At 33.4% G+C, this 22,632-nt stretch overlaps 1 protein-coding gene across 1 annotated transcript in view; it reads left to right on the forward strand.

Moving 5' to 3' along the window:
- The window catches only part of LOC133326658 (voltage-dependent calcium channel type A subunit alpha-1), a 186,202-nt gene that overhangs the window by 162,089 nt on the left and 1,481 nt on the right, over positions 1-22,632 (forward strand). Inside the window, exons 27-30 of the mRNA XM_061535282.1 lie at positions 3,712-3,833; positions 8,206-8,345; positions 13,136-13,327; positions 18,145-18,293. Coding sequence (XP_061391266.1) covers positions 3,712-3,833; positions 8,206-8,345; positions 13,136-13,327; positions 18,145-18,293 — 603 coding nt within the window. The remainder of the gene's footprint in view (positions 1-3,711; positions 3,834-8,205; positions 8,346-13,135; positions 13,328-18,144; positions 18,294-22,632) is intronic.

Below are 22,632 nucleotides of genomic sequence, written 5' to 3' on the forward strand. Positions count from 1 at the left end.
ATTATCTTATCTATCTCTTTCACATTTCAATCCCAGTTTTGCACATTTCAATCTAATTCCTTCAATAAAAACGAGATTTTCTATCCCGGAAGCGCCCGTACAGTCCCATACAATTACAAAGCTTCATCCGTGCTATATGGTTGGAATTGTATGCCGCATATGGTTCACGGCTTTATTCGCCCTGTCCCATACCTTACTTGTTTTATTCGACCCAAACAAGTTAAATTTGCTTTCATCACCAAAAATAACAGATTTTCAAAATGAGCGAATCGAACGAACTCCAAACTGATCTTCCGGTTTTTGGGGTTTATGAATGGCTTTTTCAGTGAAACTCTACCATAAAGACCATGCTTACGCAAAATTCTTTGCGATTTCAGTAAGTTTAAGTACACTTAGCCTTGGATTATCAGATTATTCACTTTTTGTCTCTTATATAGAATATTTTCGGTTCACATTTTCCAAGTTCATGGTGGTAAAGAAAGATAAAGATTTTGGTGCAATATTTGTGTGGCGTACCATGGCTTCAAATTTTCACAATGGCTAAGAAAATTCTTGTTCATTAAAAATAATAAAATTGTATTGATTAATTAACACGCACTTATGGAGTTTCTATAATGATTTTGATGCACATTGTTCACCAAATATCGCATTGACTTTTTAACAGCTTTAGCATACCGAATACATCAAATCGGCCCATTAATTGTTTTCGATTATCGTATCCTCTTATTTTGAAGTTGTAAGGATTATGGATGAATGTAATTAAATATCTTTTGTCCTCATTGGGTGACTAATTTTTTTTTTTTTGCTTTTCTTGCTTGGTCCCACCAATATTTGCTATTTTAATAATTTCAGACATGTTTTTTTAACCGAGTTCTTTTTGATATGATATTTTGAGCTTTCATTGGGTTGCAAATTCTCCTACCAAAATATCTGTTAATCCTTGTATATAGACCTCATAAAAAGTGGGTAATATTTCTACATATTATCCATATAAAGATCATGTGTCATTTTTGGTGTGTTAAATGTCTGAGCCCAAGTTTCCAACCTGGATATCTGCAGTTTGTTAATTTTTGTGCAAAGTCAATAATCCTAGTACATACGAGATCCAGACATGTACTCTTTCTAATGCCATTGGAATTTTAGGATTCCCATGTTCCAGTTATCATGCCCGCTATTGAAAATAAGGGATTTCCTTGAAAATTTGAAATGGTGAATGGGGGTCCCCTTACCCCTTTGTGGCCCAATGTTGCCCACAGGCAACAAAATGTTTTAGAGCTTATATTTAATATGCAGCTAGTAGATATGTATTATTTGGATTTCATATCAATTTAGTTTCATATCATATCAAGAGAAAAATAAAAAAATTCAAAGTGTTGGTAAAGTTATCAGCTTTTCAATATAGAGAAGAGGCTAAATTTGTGTACAGTACCAATTTCTGTATACAGTCCAAATTATTTAAATCGCTTCGTTTTTAAATTGTATGAATTCTGCCATCAAAATTATTTTTGATTCTTGTAAAAATTAATATAGAGAATAATTTAAAATGATTTTTCAGCAGATTTTGCATTTGGTTTTCTTGATATTGGACTTTAATTTTTCCGAAAGAATGTACTGTATCTCCCAAATGCAAGGATGTAGCGATGTCAAATTTTGAGCATGTCCTATTTGGGATAGTTGCATTAAATCGGTGAACAGAAATTTGTTCTATGATTGCGGAAAAAAATTCGGGGCTCAAAGGGTTAAAGAAGCATATTTTTCCTTGTATATGCCTACCCCTTAATCCCAGAAATAAGATTAAATCTCTTTTAAATAATGACCATTTCCATCAAAACTAATTAATTTTTTATACAAAATATAAACATCTTTGTTTATGTTCTCCCAGTAAGTGCCATAGGTCGTTTTTATATCCTTCTATGTTGATTTGTATTTCGAAAGAGAAAAACTGACTTAAATAAAAATAATTCAAACTGTATGTAGAAATAATAATAATATATTTTTAAATATATTTATTTTTTAAATCTGGCATTCAAATTTTCTTAGTTGATTTTCAAAAAAAAAAAAAAAAAAAAATATTAAATGAGTATCTTATGTGATTTCGAATATTACGACAATTTTCAAAAATTATTGCCTGTCTATTTTTGCAGTCACCTGTTTTTTTTTGCGTCCGCAAATAATTTTATTCCAAAAGATTCGCTTCAGAATATATTCGATTTTCATATGTATCCACGGTATACATTAAGAAATGTGTACACATTGTACATTTTATAAAATGTCTTATGCATTTTACTCACATTTCTTCTTCTCTCATTTCTGGAATATACTCAAGAACTCCAATAACAAATAATATAAGAATAAAAATAACATTTCACCGAAGAGTTACCATGATTTTGGAGACATCACAAAAACCAGTGATACATGTCATTTTATTTTGACTTTCTTCTCAATTTGTTTGTAATTTTCTTCTGGTCAAACATTTTGCAGGAGCTGGGTTAAAATTCAAATCCTTAAAGGAATCGTGCCAATAAATTTACTTTCAGCTGAATAAATATTATTTGGGATTAAAATAATGTTTTCAATATAAAATATATTTAATAGATCATATTGTAAATAAATAATTTACAAATAGCTTCATACAATCATTTTTAGCACCACACCCCACTGTACATAGCAACAAATACACACTCATTTACCATCAGTATTATTTGTATTAATTATTTTTTTATCATTTATCACTAAAAAAAATATATTAACAATACATGGTAAGTATGGCTTTGCTTCGCTGTAAATATTGCCTTAATGTGTTATTCGAAAATAAACAAAATATTAGTGAATGCAAATATTAAATTAAATTAATGTATATTTTGCCACAAATTGTATAGATGCAAATAGAAGGTCACATCACAACTAGTGTGATATGTTATTATTTTTCATTTTTAATCTATCTTAAAAAAGTTTGTAGTTTTTTTGTTTTTAAAAAAATAAATTTTTTTTAGTTAAAAAATATTTTTTTCAAATTTAAATTTTTAATTTAAAAAAGTTTTAGTTAAATTTTTCTTTTCAAAAAAATATAGTTCTAAATATAGGACAGAAAAAAACTACAAAATAGAAAAAAATATAATCTAATAAAATTATTGTATTACAAAAAAACACAAAAATTATAAAAATTAGAACAACAACAAAAATATGAGAAAAAGAAAAAAATTCATAATACAAAAGCCATCATATGAAAATGAAATTTGTTATGAATTTTTAATGTAGGGGATTTCTCTCTCTATATATCAATGGTTAGTTATCGTATATCATCATCATTAGTTTTATATACATATATAATATTGTTATAAACAAAAAACCAAAACAATACTAAGTAGTATTATTTTCAATGAAATGTTTAAATGTTAATTAAAAATATATATTTTACTCAATATATATATTTTGAAATGTTACATTACCCCCGCCCGCCCGTTTTTCCCTATAATCCTGCATTGTAACTCCAAAATAACCAATCAACCAATCCACATTGATAATAATATTTATAGTTCATAATCCAATCCAATACACCTTTACCAAAACTAAAGTTTATTTGTAATATGTTTCGAATTTGTTTTCATATTGTTATTTATTAAAACAAAAATCCTAAAAAATTATTTTTAAAAATACATTCCTAATATCAATTTTTTATTTTTATTCCCATTAATTAAACTAATATTCTAGATGCTGGAATTAAGGGATGCACCCAGGCATCCATCTCAGGAATCATTAACCGGTGCCGATGCTGGTCATTTACATCCTGGACACGCCTATCAAAATGGTCATCGCCGATCACCTAGTTTAAGGTAACTTTTCCATTTGCCCACTGTAATGTGAAAGGATTTTTTATTTCTGCTTACAGATTTCTAAGATTTTCTTGTTTAATAATCTACGTGCTGCCTTCTTTTTTCTATATCTATACCATGCTCATCAATATCAATAATCATCAAACTATCTCTGGTGGAGAAAAGATCTCAGATAGAATATTGTTCCTACGAATTACTGAATTTTAACTATCAGTTTAAAGGTGGTTTATTTATAAATTTTCTGTTACTATTCAATTGACAATGAAAGGTTGTTTTGAAAACGAGTTTTTAGTATTATTATTTTTTTTTACTTTCTGCATGATTGAATGACCTCAGAAAAAATATTATCCCACAAATGATATTGAACTTTGCGACCTTCGTTGTAAGAATGCACATATAATTGTTGCCCGATTGATTCTAGTATTCACCCTGCTGATTATTACCCTAAATGTGTATGATCGGATATTTGTTTCGCAAGATTATTTCTATATTTCAAACGCATTGATTTTTTTTATTGTGAAATTGAAAACTTCCAAAAAAGAAAACACACACAATCGAATTGTTTGCTGATTCAGAGAGCAGTAACAATTTGGTTCATATGCACATTTGCAATTTGCTATATTGAATAAATATAGAAGTAATCTTTTTATGATGGTTAGGTCTGAAATGAAAAGTCCGAAGGGAAATTTAAAGTACATGTATGTCGCAAACTATGGAGTAAAATATAAGCAGAACCCTTTTTAAAAAAAATGAAAAAAAAAAAATTGTCGAATTTTTCTCGAAGTCAGTGCCCGCTATAGCTCGAAAGCTGCTGTACTGACCATCATATTATATTTTAGGCTTATTATTAATGGAAAAAATAACTTTTTTTTGGTCTTGTTTTGTATGTCACCCTCCCTTTGTCATTGTCCGTGCAGCTAGTCCTCCACTTATCACCAACACACTCCCGAATAATAGTGCTGTACCACGTACTATCCCCATCCACCACATCAGAAGACGTGAGCCCTACATCTCACCTCTAGATCAAGCGGCACGGCGTCAATCTGCATTTGCAGCGCCTCGTCAGTTTCTCCTTCAGCCGATCAAAGTGAGCAAGAAAATTCAACTTATATATACCGTTATTTAGAGATACTTAACAGTACTAGAAGCAGTAAAAAAAACCAGCTCGAATGAAGGGAGAACGACTGTGTGCCAGCATACCTTTCCGTAGCATAAGCGTCCTCTTCTCGGTTGCAACCTTCACTCCAACTCGTTCACTCGAGGTTTACCCCATCTGCATAGCTTGCTCGCCAAGATTTTCCAGTTCAAGCCGAATATTCCCTTCTACCACGATGAGCAAGTCGTCCGCATACGCACAAACCTTGAAGGAGGCTGCTAGCTCCCGTAGCAAAGGATCCATCATCATGAAGTTCCATATACATGAACCACAAATGAAACCCTGTGGACAAACCGAAGCACAGGCTGCCACGACGCAAGCCTTCCCGTCCCGGAAATAACTCGCCTAGAGAGCAATCTCACTACAGCCGATCTCTGACAACTTTGTGAGCAGCTATCCCATACAACGAAGTAAATGCTCTTTTGAATCACAAATATTCCAAGGACATATTTGAAAATTGGACCCGCCTGTTGTTCAAGCACCCATTCCACTTTTCTACGACATTATGGCTAATAAGGGTATATACACCAAATCCGTTTCAGAAAATTTGCAGCCGATTTACAAACGCCCGTCCGTCCGCCGGTTGTCCGTCTGTCTGGCTGGCTGATGCGCACGATAACTATCGATGGAGATAATCGATTTCATCCTAACTATTCATATCTCATTATTTCTTCCAAACTTCGATAATCATCTTCCTCTTGCATTACAAAATGTTCTAGAGAGCATTAAAAAAATTATGAAACCTTTAAAATGACAACAAATCATACAACAAAACGGCGCATATTTGGCCCAAATCGGTCATTCCTAAGCATTTTAAATAGAGTCATATAGTTCATATAAAATAATGGACTTCTTTTTCCCCAACCTAATAAGTTATACAAATATTTAAATGACAACAAAGCTCGCTTTCACACAAAAAAACGGGACATATCTTGTGCGCAATTTGAAAGACCATGTGCCAATGTCATCATCCCCTTGATCTTTCCGTCGAGTTCGTGGCTTTCCCCTTCTGCGAGAACCATTAGTTGGCTCGCGTTTGTATACCTTTTGAGATGGGGCATCCTCATCCATTATCACAACATGACCTACCCAATGTTGTAGTCGCTGCAGCTCGATACGTCTGACTATTTCTGAAAATAGATTGTACAACTAACTCATAGTTCATTCGAAGTCGATATTCACCGTCAACGCAAATTGTCTCATAGGTCCTTCGTATAATTTTTCTCTCAAACACTCCAAGAGCTGTCTCATCTGCTTGCGCAAGTATCCATGCTTCAGATCCATACAACAGCACGGGTAGTATCTGTTGCGTCTTTTAGAGCGTGAGTTTGGTCTAGCGAGAGGTGGCCTTGTTTTGAATTGCTATTCTCCTCCGGATTTCTAAGCTGATTTTATTAGTTTTGTTTATGACGGTACCGAGGTATATAAAACATTTCACTAACTCGAAGCTGTGGTTTTAATGTTCCACATTTGGTCCGAGTCTACTGGACGTCTTGGTCTTCTCGCCATTTACTGTCAGTCCCACTTTGCAAACTCCTTCTCATATCGTTCAAAAGTAGCTGTTGTGTACGACAACTATGTCGATATCGTCGGCGTATGCGATTAACATACGCAATTTAGTGTACAGAGTGCCATTTCTGTTCACATTTTTATCTCGTATGACCTTTTCCAGCAGGATGTTAAACAAGTTACACGACAAACTGTCACCTTGTCTGAGTTCTCGTTCGGTAGTGAAGGGCTCCGAGAGGTCTTTTCCGACTTTAACTGCTGGCAGGATGTTAAACAAGTTCCATCAGGATGTTAAACAAGTTACACGACAAACTGTCACCTTGTCTGAGTTCTCGTTCGGTAGTGAAGGGCTCCGAGAGGTCCTTTCCGACTTTAAGTGCTGGCCTTGTGGCAGTTAAAGTTATCCTGCATAGCCGTATTAATTTTGCAGGAATGCTGAAAGCAGACTGTCGAATGCGGCTTTGTTATTCGTCGACTTAGTTTGTTATGTGTCGATGTATTTTTCGTGGGTATTTTCCAGGATTTGAAACAGTGTGAAAATCTGGTCTATAGTCCATTTGCCAGGTCTAAACTCGCATTGATAGTATCCAATAATATCATTGATCATTGGCTTCCGTCGTTTGCACAGCACGCTGGATAGCATTTAGTATGCAATGGGAAGGAGGCTAATCCTGATATTGTCTAAATACGGAAATAAGTCCACAGAGATTCAAAAGTTGTCACATATTGATGAGACGTCTGCTGATCTCATGATAACTATACCCGATTTTCTGATGAACTGTAGCTATTAAACATCGTTTCATCTCTTAGATTTGGATTTACTATGTGGAAGGATAGGCTCATCTACCCCATACCAATCTCTATTTTATTAAACGCATACCGCACTCCTAATGGAAATACAAGATGTTCATATAGAACTGTTTCCATACAATGGAACTTTCCTGTTTTATGAAATCCCTCCATGAAATTGGACAATTTTAAACATGTTCCTCTAAATTCTACTGCCACACGATTTTCATCAGTTGCAACATATTTTAATGTTGTATAATTTCAAATTTTGGTTTATTTTTCTTTTGAGTTGAAATAAATTATCGGTGTTGGTTAACCGAGTTATTAGTTGATAATTTGTATTTATAACGAAGTTATTGCGAAATTGCGTCTGCGAAGTGAATTCCAACGTATTAAGGTCCGATATTTGTCATAACTTCAAGAACAGTTCTTTTCAAAGTAGGTTTTGAAATTTGAAATTTAATTCTACGTGAAACTACAATTGACAAATTTCTTTTTTCTATACAAAATTAAACTACCCATGCTGAAGATCTTTTCTCTCACAAACAAACTCACCCAATCACAAATCATCGCCATCATTTAAAAACTTTTTCTTCCGCAATATTAATCTTCTATATGTATATAAATGAAGCTATCATCAGCACTGCTTTAAACAAGTTTTTTTCCAACAAGCATCACGCAAATATAGCTAGCTGGTGGTGGTGGTTGATAAACAAAAGATCTTCGATTTCGTAGACCCATACTACTTATTTTTACCTATCGTAAATCGGAGATCTTTTGTTACAACACCACCCTGCAGATCGCTGTTATTCTACTACTACTCCCACTTCTTCTTCTACATCTTCTTATGGATTACTCTGTGATTTTATTGACAAGCAAGCAATCAACCAAAACAAAACAACTCTTCTTCTTTTATAGATCACCAAGTCCTCGACGGCGTGGCCATCCATACACACATCATGATATTGGGTTCTCTGATACTGTATCTAATGTGGTGGAGATGGTCAAGGAAACCCGTCACCCAAGAGGATATGGTCATCATGCGCGTTATCCAAGAGGTATTTATTTTTGTCTTATTTAAAACAAAAACAAAAAATAAATAAATTTACAAAAATACATTTTGAATTTTTGGTGTGTTCTTTTTCGAAACTCTTATACAATATATAAAGTTTATTTTAAAAATATATATTATTTATATAAAATTCTATTCAATTTATGATTTTATTTTTATTATTATCCTATGGCTTTTTATAATTAACAAAAAACGACAACCATACGTACATTGTTTTTTCTCTAAATTTTTATTTTATAATGCATGTTTATTGTAAATTTTATGTTTTATAAATATTTATTTTTTTATTTATTCTATGTAACTTTTTCCCATTTTATCGTATATTGAAATACTGAAAAAAACATTGTGGATTTTTACCAACCACACATTAACACATTTATAAAAAAATTTAAAAAAAAAACAAAACAATTGAATTGAAACAATTGCATGACACCAATTTAATGTTGTCTGTTGTTGTGAACAAAAGCAACAATACCAAAAAACAAAACATACTGAAATCTAATCCCATTTTTAATCAGGGTGCAAAACACTAAGAAAAGAGTATATATTACAGCACAACATTTTACATTTTCCTACATACTTTTACTCTTCAATATTATAAAGAAAAATAATGTTTCATTATTTTTACAAATCATGTCAAATATACAAACATAGTTAAAATTACTATTTACATAGTTCATTTATGATATTATGATAAGAGTAGTTTAATATTGATAATACCACTCCTGAACTTATTACAAGTATGTCCAAAAACAAAAGGTATAGACGAACTTAAACTATTGAAAATATCAATTTATTATAACTTGAGAGCTTCTTTGGCAAATACACACCACACCCCTAAAGTTACAACGATATGGAAATATAAAACGTATGCTGGAACTTCCCTTTATTAGCTTTAGTATTCTCTCCTTTCTTCCACCAAGGAATTCGCAAATATTAAACATATTTCTCTAATTACTCCTGTCTGTCTAAGTTGCGACTTCCTCTAGCCTGTCAATGGCGACAAATATACCCCCCTAGACACATACTGACCTCTATTTATACCCTACACAACTATGTTGTCATGGTATTATAGCTTTGTGTAGCAAACAAAAGAAATAACACGGGCGCAATTAATATTCTGATTAGGGATGGTCCGTATGACGAATTTTTAGGTTTTCGGCTGTCAAAAAGGTGTAAACGTCGAAAACGTCATATACCTGTATAAAATGCAATAAATGTAGAAAACGTCATTTATTCAAATATTATTACCATATACCGTTATTTTCAAAAATACATATTATTTTTACATATTTCTGGGGACTAGAACTAATACAAAATTCTAAACTTTTTGGAGAAAACATTTTTGAAATTTTTTATGGATTTCAGTAAAGCATACGTAATTTCCAAATTCAATAATGGAAATAAGTATTTTGTCAAAAACCTAGTGTTTTGGGTTGGTTTCCGACGTTTCTGACGTATGTAATATACGTCGAAAATGTATGTCATTTACGTCACTGTTTCTGACGGACCATCTCTGATTCTGATTAACGTAATCTCTATTTTATTAAATGCATATCGTACTTCAAAAACAAATACAATATGCCCGTATTTAATTTTTTTAATACGATGGAACTTGGAGAGAAGCAAATCCATTATATTCTTTTTGTCGATTTTTAGCTCCTGGGCGATGTCACGACTGCTAACATGCCAGTCAACTTCGATCATCATTTCTACCGGCCTACCTGTGCGACGACCTTTAACAGCAAAAATTCCTGAACGGAATCTATGAAACCAAAATTGCACATAATTGGCTGTTACAATATCGGAACCATTCACATTCACCATTCACAATTTTAGCCTCTTGGCTTGCATTTGTCAAAGAAAAACCGTTAAATGTACCGAATTTCCTCTTTGTTCACTTTCATTTTTAACACCCTATAACTCACAACTTAATGCACCAAAAAACAGCAGAATATTTTTTTTACTGCGAAATGTCACACTTTCCACGAGGATAAATCTGAAATTATTTGATCGATACTTTACGAGTGATCTATCAATACAGCCATCTGCCGAAAAAATAGATTTCTTCTTCCCAACCTAATATTTGCCTAACATCTTTTAGTACTGTGTTATTTCCCCATACCACACATCTCCTGACCTATCGCATTTCTAATTGCCAATACGAAATAACGATTGTTCTATACGATGCAAATTCCGATCATTATCTAAAAATTGACTCCTTGCATTGCATTGACAAATACATTGAAGCGAAATTCTTTAATAAAGAGCTATTATCTTTGTTTCAATGTAAAAAATCTTCAGTTTGGTTTATAATTTAACCATTTTTCGTTTTATAAACGAGCTTCAATCCTTGAACCAGATTTGAAAGAAATTCCTTTCCTATAGCTCTTAAAAATCACCATTTATATTAGGGCTAGTTCAACACAATCTGTTTTGTGCATAAAATTCTTTTTTCATTTTTCGAACTTCTAACAATAATTCAAACAAATGTGGTATACCAGTCAAAGGCCGCCAAACACTCACAAACCGAGGTACAGGTATGGGTGAGAAACGTAACTCTCTATAAGTCAGGGACCCGGTTGCAGTGTAAATCCAGGCCGAAACATTACTTGATTTGGAAATGAACGACAGCCTAAACGGTGAACTCTAACACCCAACTGGCAGGCTCTTTGCGTTCCTAAAAGCCTTGACAGCATCTGCTATTGAAGATTTTCGGTCAGGTTCATAGTCTTAAACTGCTCCTAGTCAGAGATGGTCTGTCAGAAACAGTGACGTAAATGACATACATGAAAATTACGTATGCTTTACTCAAATCCATATCAAATTTCAAAATTTTATTCTCAAAAAAGTTTGGAATTTTTTATCCGTTCTAAGTAATATTCAGATATGTGCAAAAATGATATATATTATTCTAAAATAACCGTATACGTTTACTACATTTTATACATCTAACAATTTGTCACACGGACATTCTCTGCTCCTAGTAGAACTCCAAACAGGTCGCACAGAATATAGCATCTACCCAACCTTATACCCCAAGCTACTACCTTTTATGTCAAATTAAATTTTCAAGTCATTGTAAACGACGCAACACATGGTCGTACGTCGGACCATTTATGTTACAAAAAATCAAATTATGCAATGGAAACGTTCGATGGATCAAGCCCACACTTAGTGTATCCTTGGCCAGAAATAAGCATACTCGTATGTAGTCTTGTATTTCACACAAGGTAAATGGAGAATCTGATGTGGTATAAACTTTACGTACATTCATATTTGTACTAAACAATGAAGACAGACTATATAGATCCATTTTCTCCAGAACCTTCCCCATAACTGGTTAATATTTTTAGAAACTATTCTAAAATTTGCGAAATGATTTCCAGATCAACAATGTTGTGAAGGTATTATAGCTTTGTGTGATCTCAACAGTTTGTAACTCTGTGATATATTAGTCCTAGACCTTTTAATATACCGATAGTCATATCTCGACTAGCTGAGTCGATCCATACAATTGTGTCCGTCCGTCTGTCCATAATAATTTGTAAATACAATACACAGTTATTTACCAATCGTCACGAAGGAAGATCTAGGGGATGAAATTGTCCATGAACTTGATTTTTGTCAATTTGTCAGGTCATTCTGGAGGCCACAATCATGTTTCGCCTTACCATAGAATAAGCATGACTGCTTTGATGAAGATCGATCAATATTTAGCGAGTCAAATGGCCCAAAATGGCAAAGTTTACTCCTGGACATGGTCCTGAGAAGTTGATATGATATCCAAGAGGATGGGTTAACCTTTAAATTTACATCATTCATGTTGTTTTATGCACTCGGATGTGGGAGTTATACGCAAATATTTGCAGGAGTCTACTTACTGTGATATTATTTAGTATTAAATTTAGTGTGTGGTACTACAGGGAGGAAATGCCGTGCTGATGGCTAGAATCATACTGCTATGCATTTGTTTGGACTGGAAGGGTGTTATTTATTATGATTTGCTTCCATTTGGCCCATTCTGATCTCTACTGTCAACATCTGGACCAGGCCACACGATAATAACATAAAATATGAATGAGATAGCGCCACCTAGACAGAAAATGGCAACACTAATATGTAGCGATACATGGCAGCCGCATCACCTAGGACAGATGCAATAAAACCAACGATAAACGTTTTTTAAAGATTTAGTTATATTTTTATATCAAACATTCTGACAAACTTTTAAAGTCGACACAATATCTATCCGATTGATACGAAATTTAGCACATCGTACTGAAATACGCTGTCAGTTCGATTGGTTCTATTTTATAATTTTCTTTGAAAACATATAAGTAATTTACTATGTTTTGATATTTGACGTGTATTTAATTATACAAACAATGATTTTAACTAGCTAATACCCAATATTTCGTTCACCCAATCTATTTATTTTTTAGTTTGCATTTTTCTTCTCCTCCTACTGCTACTTATATTATATAACATATAATATTCTATATCTTTAAATTCATATTTTAGAATTTGTATTTATTTTAAGTTTTTTTTATTCTATTATATTTTGTTTGCTCAACGAAAATAAAGTTAAGAAGAAAAGACTAATCTAACGACAAATATACGAAACACAAAAATGCTATACTTTTCGTTTGTTCGTTTAACCTAACTTCGTATGTGTATCTATTATTTATTGCCTATTTGTTGTTGTTTTTTTTTTCTTTTTTCGATATTTATATGGTAACGCCAAACCAACAAAAAAATAATAATAATATACAGGTTCATGGTCAGCATCGACAAGTCCGGCCCGTTCGCCTTCACCGTCACGTTATGGTGGCCACACCAGACGCCCTGAACTGCCTTATCCCTCATATGGGACAACAAGTCTATGTCAAAGATCACGATCACCGAGTCCTGCTCGATTGCAGGAGATGCGTGAAAGAGATAGACTTGGCTATGGGATTGATATGGGTACTTTCTCTCTCTTCACACAAACACTCTGTCTCTCACATTCACAAAACAATAAACAAAAATACGCAACAGTCATACATAATACAGCAAATAATCGATTAATTTTACATGCGCATAATTTTCAGAAAAAATACAAAAAACAAAATCGCCTTACACTACTACTACAACAAATTTCTAGACTAACTCTAAAATCTGTGTTACTTCCTCTCTCTCTCTATCTACATTGATCTCTATCTATCTACTATCTTACTGTCTGTCTGTCTTGCCTTTGTCAAAAACATGCATACATATTTACATAATAATATATACTCATATACATAACATATAACATTCAAAAAAATTGTTATACTCGATTTGTCTATTAATCTCGCTCTCGTACTATCTCTCTCTCTCGCTCATTTTCACAGTTACACTGTTCGTTATTGTATTTGTTTTGTCTCAAATACAGTTCATGCATTTAGCTTACAAAGGATATTTCCCATTTCTTTTAATATCCTTCATTCGAATTGAACAACTACAACAACACAAAGAACACTTTATTCAAAATGAAACAGTCAACTCTATTCTACTCCGTTTTATTTTCCTTAGCAAATTACAAAGACACACATTCAAACCTTTCTCTCACACACACACACACAACTAGAGAATGTAGCAAACAGCAGCGCCTCATCATTCAAAACTGACAGTCATACCTCCTATTTTGTTGTCTACGTAGTGCAGTTTAACTATCGAATTGAATTGAATTTTTTTCCTAATAACAACCTTAGTTGAATGTGTCAGCCGCAGAGTCACTTCATTTCAAAATGCATTCCGTAATTTGGCCATCATCCGTCCGTATCGTCCCATAATAATAATAAATACCTATTTTCTGTTACTAAAAATCAAAACATGTCTCCTGTGGACTCAGTCAATCAATCGATCTCATCATCTGAATAACCGAATAAATTTAAAAAAATATACGTTTGCCTAACACTTTTTGAATCCAAGAACCTAGTTTACTACTAACCAAATGTCAAATCAATGTGTTGCGCCGCCTCTCATCACTCTTGTCATTCTCGTACTTGTGTCATGCGTCAGTCAGTCATCATAACCAAACAACTTCCATCCGTATGATTTTTTTTCGTCTTCAGTGGGTTATGCGTTCGTTCTTAAAATCATCTATCAAATCTAGAAGTAATTCTCATTCTCGTTCGATATAATTTTGTGCTGGATATATTGAAGCTGTGTTTTTTATTTTCGTTTTTTACTTTTTTATGCTTAATGTGGTTTTTCATTTTCTTTTTGTGGGTATATTTGTACTTTTTGTGTTGTTCTCACCTTGAAATATATATTTTTTTGTGTTTCACTTGTGTTGTAGAAATTTGTTGTTGTGATATCAATAAAAATAAATATTATTTGTTTTTCTTATAATTTTTCTATTACTAGCTGTAAGCATAATTATCATTAATGGATGAAAATAAAATTAAGTGTTTCAATATTTTATTGTATATAAATTCTCGTAGACCTACGTAAAAAATTACAGGATTATCCACTTCGAGGTTTTATTTTGTTCATGATATACAATTTTTATACTCTTCACCACACTGTGGTGCAGGTCACTTATTTGGCCCAAGGACGAACCCGAACAAAATTTGGCACAGCGTACTGAACTAAGTCCAGTACAGATTCACGTCCGTGAAGTTTTGTTGAAATCGGTTCAGATTTACATATAGCTCCCATATATAGTTTTGTCCGATTTTATTTGAATGGAGCACCATACTGTCAAATTTTGTCCTATTGAGACAAACATTTGCACAGAGTATTGACATATGCCCTGATTGATGTATGCGAAGTTTTGTTGGAATCGATTTCCATTTTATCGGTTTAGATGTATATATAGCTCCCACATATATTTTTGTCCGATTTTATGCAAATGTCCAAATGGAGCCTATGTATGTTCGCTTTACATGAAATACTACGTAGCGTATTAGATTGTAGTCGTTTCAGATTTATATATAGTTTCCATTGTGTTGGATTTAAGTCAAGAAAATTTTTCATTGCGCACTGTGCTGCAGCATACAAATGATTGACATAAAATTGTTCATAAATGTCAGATTGCTATGTGTATGGGTTATTTTAATTTAGTTCAAATACCAACATATGTACTTCAAGCAGTTAATTTCGTCCGATTTCATTTCAATGGTCTTCCCAAGAAGCTATGTGTATTCTATCAAGAGGATATTGTACATATGATTATCTCTTTTATGTACCCAAAGTGAAGAGTATAATATAGTTGTATAGAGTAGTATAATATACTTCCCTTACTGGTTATTATTAAACAGCATCTAAATTACCTCCACGCGAAATGTCACAAGCATTGATTCTTTTGAGGTAATTTGAGACCATTTGTTGACACATGCTGGACGGTATCTCAGCCATAACTTGACGAATGTCGATTCTTAACGACGAGAAATTACGTGATAGGAAATTTTTCTTGCCTATCGCCTTAAGTTGTGTAGCGTAGCCCAAGTCCTATTTTTCAATAGCAGGCAAAAAGTCGGTATCACATGATCATAACCTCCGAGTGAGAAATTTGTTCCATCGTTGAAGAAAATTTTGTTAGAAAAACTGTCGTCTGTTGTTCTATGGCGTATATATTTAGTCTGATGGACATAGACCCGAGAAGTTGATAGTGTAGGCAAGAGGAGTGACTGACCTTTAAATTTGTACCACTTATATCGGTGTATGTCCTCGAATGTAGGAGTTATAATTCAATACTTACAGGGATATTGGATTTTGATTAGTATTAGTATTACCACATTAGATGGCGTAAATTACGCTCTGATGGCTAGGAAATTTTGATTGAGGTTCGGCGACAATTACATGAGGAAGGGAATCTGGCCAACTAATTATAAGGGCTGTTTTGATAATAATCGGCCAATATTCAGCAGGTCAAATCAATAAAGACCTTTCTGTGTAAATTAAAAATTTGCAAGTTATGGCGTAAATGTTCAATCCAGAATTACAAAATTCGGAAAATATGGCAGGGTAAGAAAAAGGAGCTGTTGATGTGACATGAGGCTGCAAATGTGAAATATTGGCCATGCTCAAAATATAAATGCAGTTATGGCGTAAAAGTTCAATCCGGAAATACCAAATTCGGAAATATTGCCCATGTTAAAAATATAGATCCGCAGAATGTTAGAACTCACTGGTTTGTACTATAATTTGAAGTAGATAAATCTCAGTATGATGTTGTTTTTGTTGCGGAATTGTACGAGTCTTACATATCTCTGATCGCAGACATACAGCACTGATTTCTTCCTAGTGGGTATTCATGCATTTGGGATCTTTTGTGTAGTCATTCAGAGCCACAAGTAGTTCTTCGAAGTCTCCAGAGTCTTGTACATCCATATTTTTTTTACCTTGGTCAAGTCAAAGAGCTCCTGCATTGAATAAACTTTTTCTTTAGTCCACAGCGCACGTATGATTCCAGAAGAATTGTTAGTTTTTCCTTAATGGATTGGTACAATATATGCGGGGAATTGAATAGATTACTCCACATAGCTTTAAGTACCATAGCGATCCTTCCTGTCCTTAACTTGTCAGTGGGGATATTTGAAGCGCCAAATACCTTGTATTTTCTGGGGCAAGCTACTCCGTTCAACCCAAAGTATACCCAATGAAAAATACGCACCAATGAAAATAGAAAATTGAATGTAATGGAAAGGAGTAGTTCCCATAACAGAACGCATAATGAGTGGTACTTAGAATGGGCTGATTTATTTTGGCTATAATCAAACCAAATTTGAAAGGAGTAGCTACCATAACAGACCCCAAAGGAGAGTTCTGCACAAATGTATCCGTGTTTATTTGAATGTAAAGGACAAAAATGAGACACCATAATAATTTTAATTAAAAATATGCTGCGCATGTGGTCTTAAGGTTCAAATGAAATATTTTATTTTGACTATAATGTTATAAACTTAAGATTCCTGCATTAAATAATTTCATACAAAATGGTAGTTAATAGTGTGTTTCTAAAAAATGGATAAATTTAATAAGTATTTTAAATAACACTTATCTCATTTTGATAACCAAGAGGTACTCCATTTTCAACACGAAATCTTTGGTAAGAATGTCATTCAAAAACTGAAAAAAATAGAATAAAAATATATTAATTGATATTTAATAATAATAAGACCGAATCGGAAATTTTAGATTTTTCTAGTCAAAAATATTAGATTTCTGAATTTTTGATCAATTTCTCAGATCAGAATAAAATTCTTAGTCCATTTAGGTTCACTTTTTAGGATACCTCAAAAATTTGGGGAATTTGGACCAGTTTTCAATGAAATAGGTAGTATATTTTAATTTCGGATTCTCAGTTTGGAAGTATAATAGGATCTATTATATATTAAATGATATATATTTATATATTATAAAACTAATTTGAAACACAATTTTATTTTCATCCAATTACATACATATAAAATTCTAAAAAGAAATATACAAAAAAAACCCTCATGCATGTTCTCGAAAACCTCATTGTATGTCAAAAAGTACTACTAACGCACTAAATATATTTTTATTTTTCGATGTCTAAAATTATTTAACAAAAAATATCAAACGTATTTCATTTCAAACAGCCTACAAAACATTTGTCAAAACAACTACTACTTACATACAAAAAATCTGTTCAATCATTAAAAAAAAGAAACAAAAACTAATATTATTGTTTATCAGTTCATTATCTAACACATTGACTCAAAACTATAAAACTCCATGTACATATTTTAATAAATAAATTCAATTTATGTTTATGTTTTAATAAATAGGTGGACCCCATGGCCAACATAGTTACCCAAATTTAAACCATCGCCGTGGTGGTGGTAGACGTTTGCCACCCACACCCAGTAAACCATCGACCTTGCAGCTAAAGCCAACAAATATTAATTTTCCAAAATTAAATGCAAGTCCAACACATGTAAGTAAACAAATGTCTGTGTAAAGGAAAAACGTCTTTTTGTTGTGTTTTTGTTTTATATGTTTTTTGTTTATTGTTTATAATTATTGGTTTCGTATGTGAAATAAAACGCTACATACAAAAACATTTCCAATGGAAGTATCGACTTGTCATTCCACACAAAAAAAGTCATTTAAATAAATTTAGGATATGAAGAATCGCATTTCGAAAATATTATCCAGTGCTTGCCAATATAAGGCCGGATAGAACCATTTGCCACATAATCATATGGCTTCGCAATAAAAATATAGTTGCGTAGGAGATAAACATAAATTCGACTTAGAGTAGTGATAATGTTTATTTCGAATCATGTGTGTCATTTTCAAAATATAGGCCTAATGAAAATAATGTCAATTTATGGCTCTGTGCTAGTATTTCGATTTCTGGAAGACATTCTTCACTGGATTAAATTTAATATAATTTGAATCAAGGAAATTTTATGAAGAATACCTCGACGTTAAAACACTGGTTTTGACTTGATGATGCAAAAATAAACATATTGCAAGAAAAGAATTGTTTCATTGGGCTTTATGAATATAACAAGTGAAGTACGGAAGGTATTACGTGATAATCGGAAACCTTGAAATATTAGACGGAGTCCTCAAAAATTTTATAAATTCTTAATTCAAGTTGATTTTTCGCATTTTATGGCTAAAGTTTTTGAAGACCATTTATGTCTTTTGAAGAAAAACTCTTGGCCGATTTATAGGAGAAGCATCAGCGTCGGGAGCGATTTAAAAACCCTAAATATGTTTTTTTTAAATAGGGCTTTTAATAAAACCAGTTCCTTATTTTGGTTCGTCATTCAGGAACTAAAATCACTAAACTTTATTTGTGTCTGAAAAATATGATATTTGTAACGCCGTTGGAGATTAAGGATTCTGAAATTTATCGATCACACCTCTCTACTTGAATTCGAACGGGAGTACTCCTGCGGGTACTATTTTAGTTTTTGTCATACCGTAATCGTAAGTGTGGGAATTTTCACAATCCACAACTGCAAACGAAAAAAAACTCTATTTTCAACATTTTGAGTCCCACTATTATTTATCAAAAAGTTATATCGCTCGGCTGGGAGTCGAACTGACTTCTGACTGACGTCCACTCATTATAAATAAAAAGTCGCGGACAATCAAATTCGCAGGTCTTAAGTCACTTCCTACATAACTGGCCTCTTTAACACTAGGGTGTTTGCCGACCTCGTGTCCATCAGTGTTAAAGGTTGCAGTCGCGGTCCCGATTCTACCCGAACGAAACCCCGTTTATACCTGAGCGCCTCAAAAAGCTTTTTAAAGCTTAGCTGACGAGTCCTTATCATGATAAGAGGCTATGCCATGGCTGACCTCAAGTACTCACTTCAAAAACGTTTATGGTGCCGACCTTTAAGTACCCCACGCCCCTTATTCTTCAAACAATAAACATGTTATTGAAAGTGATTTTTCGACTAATGATGGTGTGGCTTCCTTGGCACCCTCAGTCTCGAAATCCACAAGGTTAGATCCCAATCAACCTCCAAAAAAGGATGACGACCAATGCTAATGTACCGCACCACTCTTCTATTTCATCAAACCAAATCACTCTCCACGCAAGCCTGGAGGGACATACGGACCATCTCCACGACCTTATTGAGGAAACCACTTCTTAACGCCTTAGTCAGAAGAGTATATAGATTCATATCTGGAATGACTTACCCTTGGCAGACGAAGAAGATGTTATGGATACTGTGATTAGCACTAGAGTGATTAACACAATGACAATCCTGATGATTCCTCCAAATCATGGAGAGTCCTCCCCGATGATGAGAAAATATGCAATCCCTGGCGAGGATGAAGATCCCAACTCTATCTCCACGGCGTGCAGTGAAGTCTTAACACTTCTGAGGAAGCTGGTGCTGATAACCCTCCCGTCGAAACGATGGATGTATCATCAGCACAAGAAACTATCAAACGCTTTAATGCCAAGGAGATCTTTGACAATAATATTTACCGGAGAGAAGTTAACTTCTGCAACCGATTTAAGGGAGGGGACGGGCACACTATTACTGACAACGACAGGATGTCAAATTCATTCAGAAGTTCTCTTGCAACTATCCGAATAACATTGCAAGTGACTTCTTAATTGAAAGAAAGTCGACCACAGTAGCCCCTCCAAAGGAGGATAAGACTATACGTAGTCTGATTACAACCAGGAATTTGATGGAAGGGACCTATCCCTCCAAGGGCAATCCGCCTACTGCCTACCTAAATGCAGGGTTTTGAAAATTGATCAGTTGTTGCTAGAGAAACCAAAAGTGGCAAATACTACGCAAGTGCACCCAAAATTGGTAAAGATTTTGTTCCACTTGAGTGCGTTTTTCAACCAAATTCGCAGTAATATGGTATTTTGGATTCGTATTTGTTAACAAATCTCCCTACCAAAAATTATTAATATTCGGTATCTTTTGGGGGAGCCCCATATAACCCCGTTTTTATATTAAAAACGTTAACTCATTTATATCGCATTATCAGGGTTCAACTCGAACTTGTCAGTTTATATCCTGCAAAGTGTGGAATTCTATGACAATTTAGCCATTTCCGTCCGTCTGTACATCTGTTCTTATCATACTACATTCGAAGGATATCAAGATACAAATCTGAAAGGTCTGTTTCGAAAATGAGCTATATATTTAGGTAAAGCCCTCATATAATGATTAATCTCACTTTTCGGTATTTTAATTGTTAAGTGCCAGGATGGTATCGAGATACAAAACTAAAGGGTTCGGTTCGAAAATGAGTTATATGGGTTCACATTTAGGCATCATACCCATATATTGATATCTCCCGATTTTCGATATTTCCTAACAGAGGTATTCAATATTTGTCCCCTTTGTTGGTATGGCCAAATAAATAGAAGTATTTTGAGGATTTTAGGCGCATGTTGCACCTTACCATACATTATCAATTTCGGTCCACAGTTTGGAGTTTTAGAAAAAATCCCCATTAAAAGTTGCTGGAATTTATATTTCATGTGCATAGTGATTTACATAATATTATAATCCCACCCGTTAACCATTACAGTTAACCCGTTAACCATAACAGTATAAGACGCGACAGTATAATACCTCCCTCATCATCAAAATTGCTGCAATTTAGCATTTCTGGTCTCCAATAGAGTCTATGATATCACTGGAAAACATTGTTTAAATTTTTTTTATGTGTCCTATCAAACGATCCCACCCATTTTTGGATTACATCGGAGTTTTTAGCCACATGGGGTTGGAACTCTCATGTCAAGTAACTCTCTATGTACCTATGGTGGTATCCAAAGTTTGTCCTGTGCGCTCGTTTTACATTGGATGAGTAACAGAACTCCCAGAAAATGTCCCTAAAATAATGGTCGTATTAGGTATTTTTAAGGATGTAACTGCCTTTTCCAATCGATGTGGCTATAGTTTTGCATTTCGGATTATCAGAAGAAAAAATGCCATGCATCCTTGCCTTATTAACATAACTTCAGTCAAATGATATCACCTATACCTTTTTGAATACTTTAAGCAAACTATAAGCAATTTGACATAGAGATAATCCCTATTGCTATGCTACTAGAATTATTACATAATGATCCAAGATATAATTCCGATTTCTTGGCAAGAAAATATTTTACTGAAACAGAGGTTATCAGCGATACGACCAGTATTGCGATTGGAGTTCCCCCACATTTTTTTTTTTTTTTTTTTTTTTTTTTTTTTTTTGTATTTAATGATGTTGTTACAGAATGTGACATCTATCCTTTACAGTCTGTATTTTCCTTCCTAAAATTAAATATAACATCCGTGAACTTCTACTATATCTTATACGTACACATAAATTAAACATGAACCGACTCCACTTAGAAGGTTTGGAATCTTTTCTATATTTTGCTTGTTTAAGGGATTTTTAAACTAGGAGCTCTTATATTGTATCTGGTGTTGAATTGTCTATCATGATTTTTGAAATACGATAATTCAAAGCTTCTAGTCAGAATGTCTACCAATTACAATTATGAACTTCTATTCTAAGAGCTTCTAATTCGCTGTTCTTCATACTGTTCTAAAAATCTCAGGTAACACCAGACTTTAGATGTGAGTAAGCAAAAGTTTTAAGATCTACAATTCATCTAAATTTATACTTTAAATCAATTGGGGTGTGTGAAGCACATTGGCCTAAATGGACTGATTCGAATTTCGTATACAAAAATATAATTAATTTTCTGTGATTAGATCTTCCCATAGGAAACATACTTTTCACATCACTTCTCACAAAAAATCTATGACAATTTTTGG

This window comes from Musca vetustissima, unplaced genomic scaffold (genome assembly GCF_032173495.1).
Source record: "Musca vetustissima isolate MV318-11 ecotype Yass unplaced genomic scaffold, APGP_CSIRO_Mvet_v1 utg7864, whole genome shotgun sequence".
NCBI lineage: Eukaryota > Metazoa > Arthropoda > Insecta > Diptera > Muscidae > Musca > Musca vetustissima.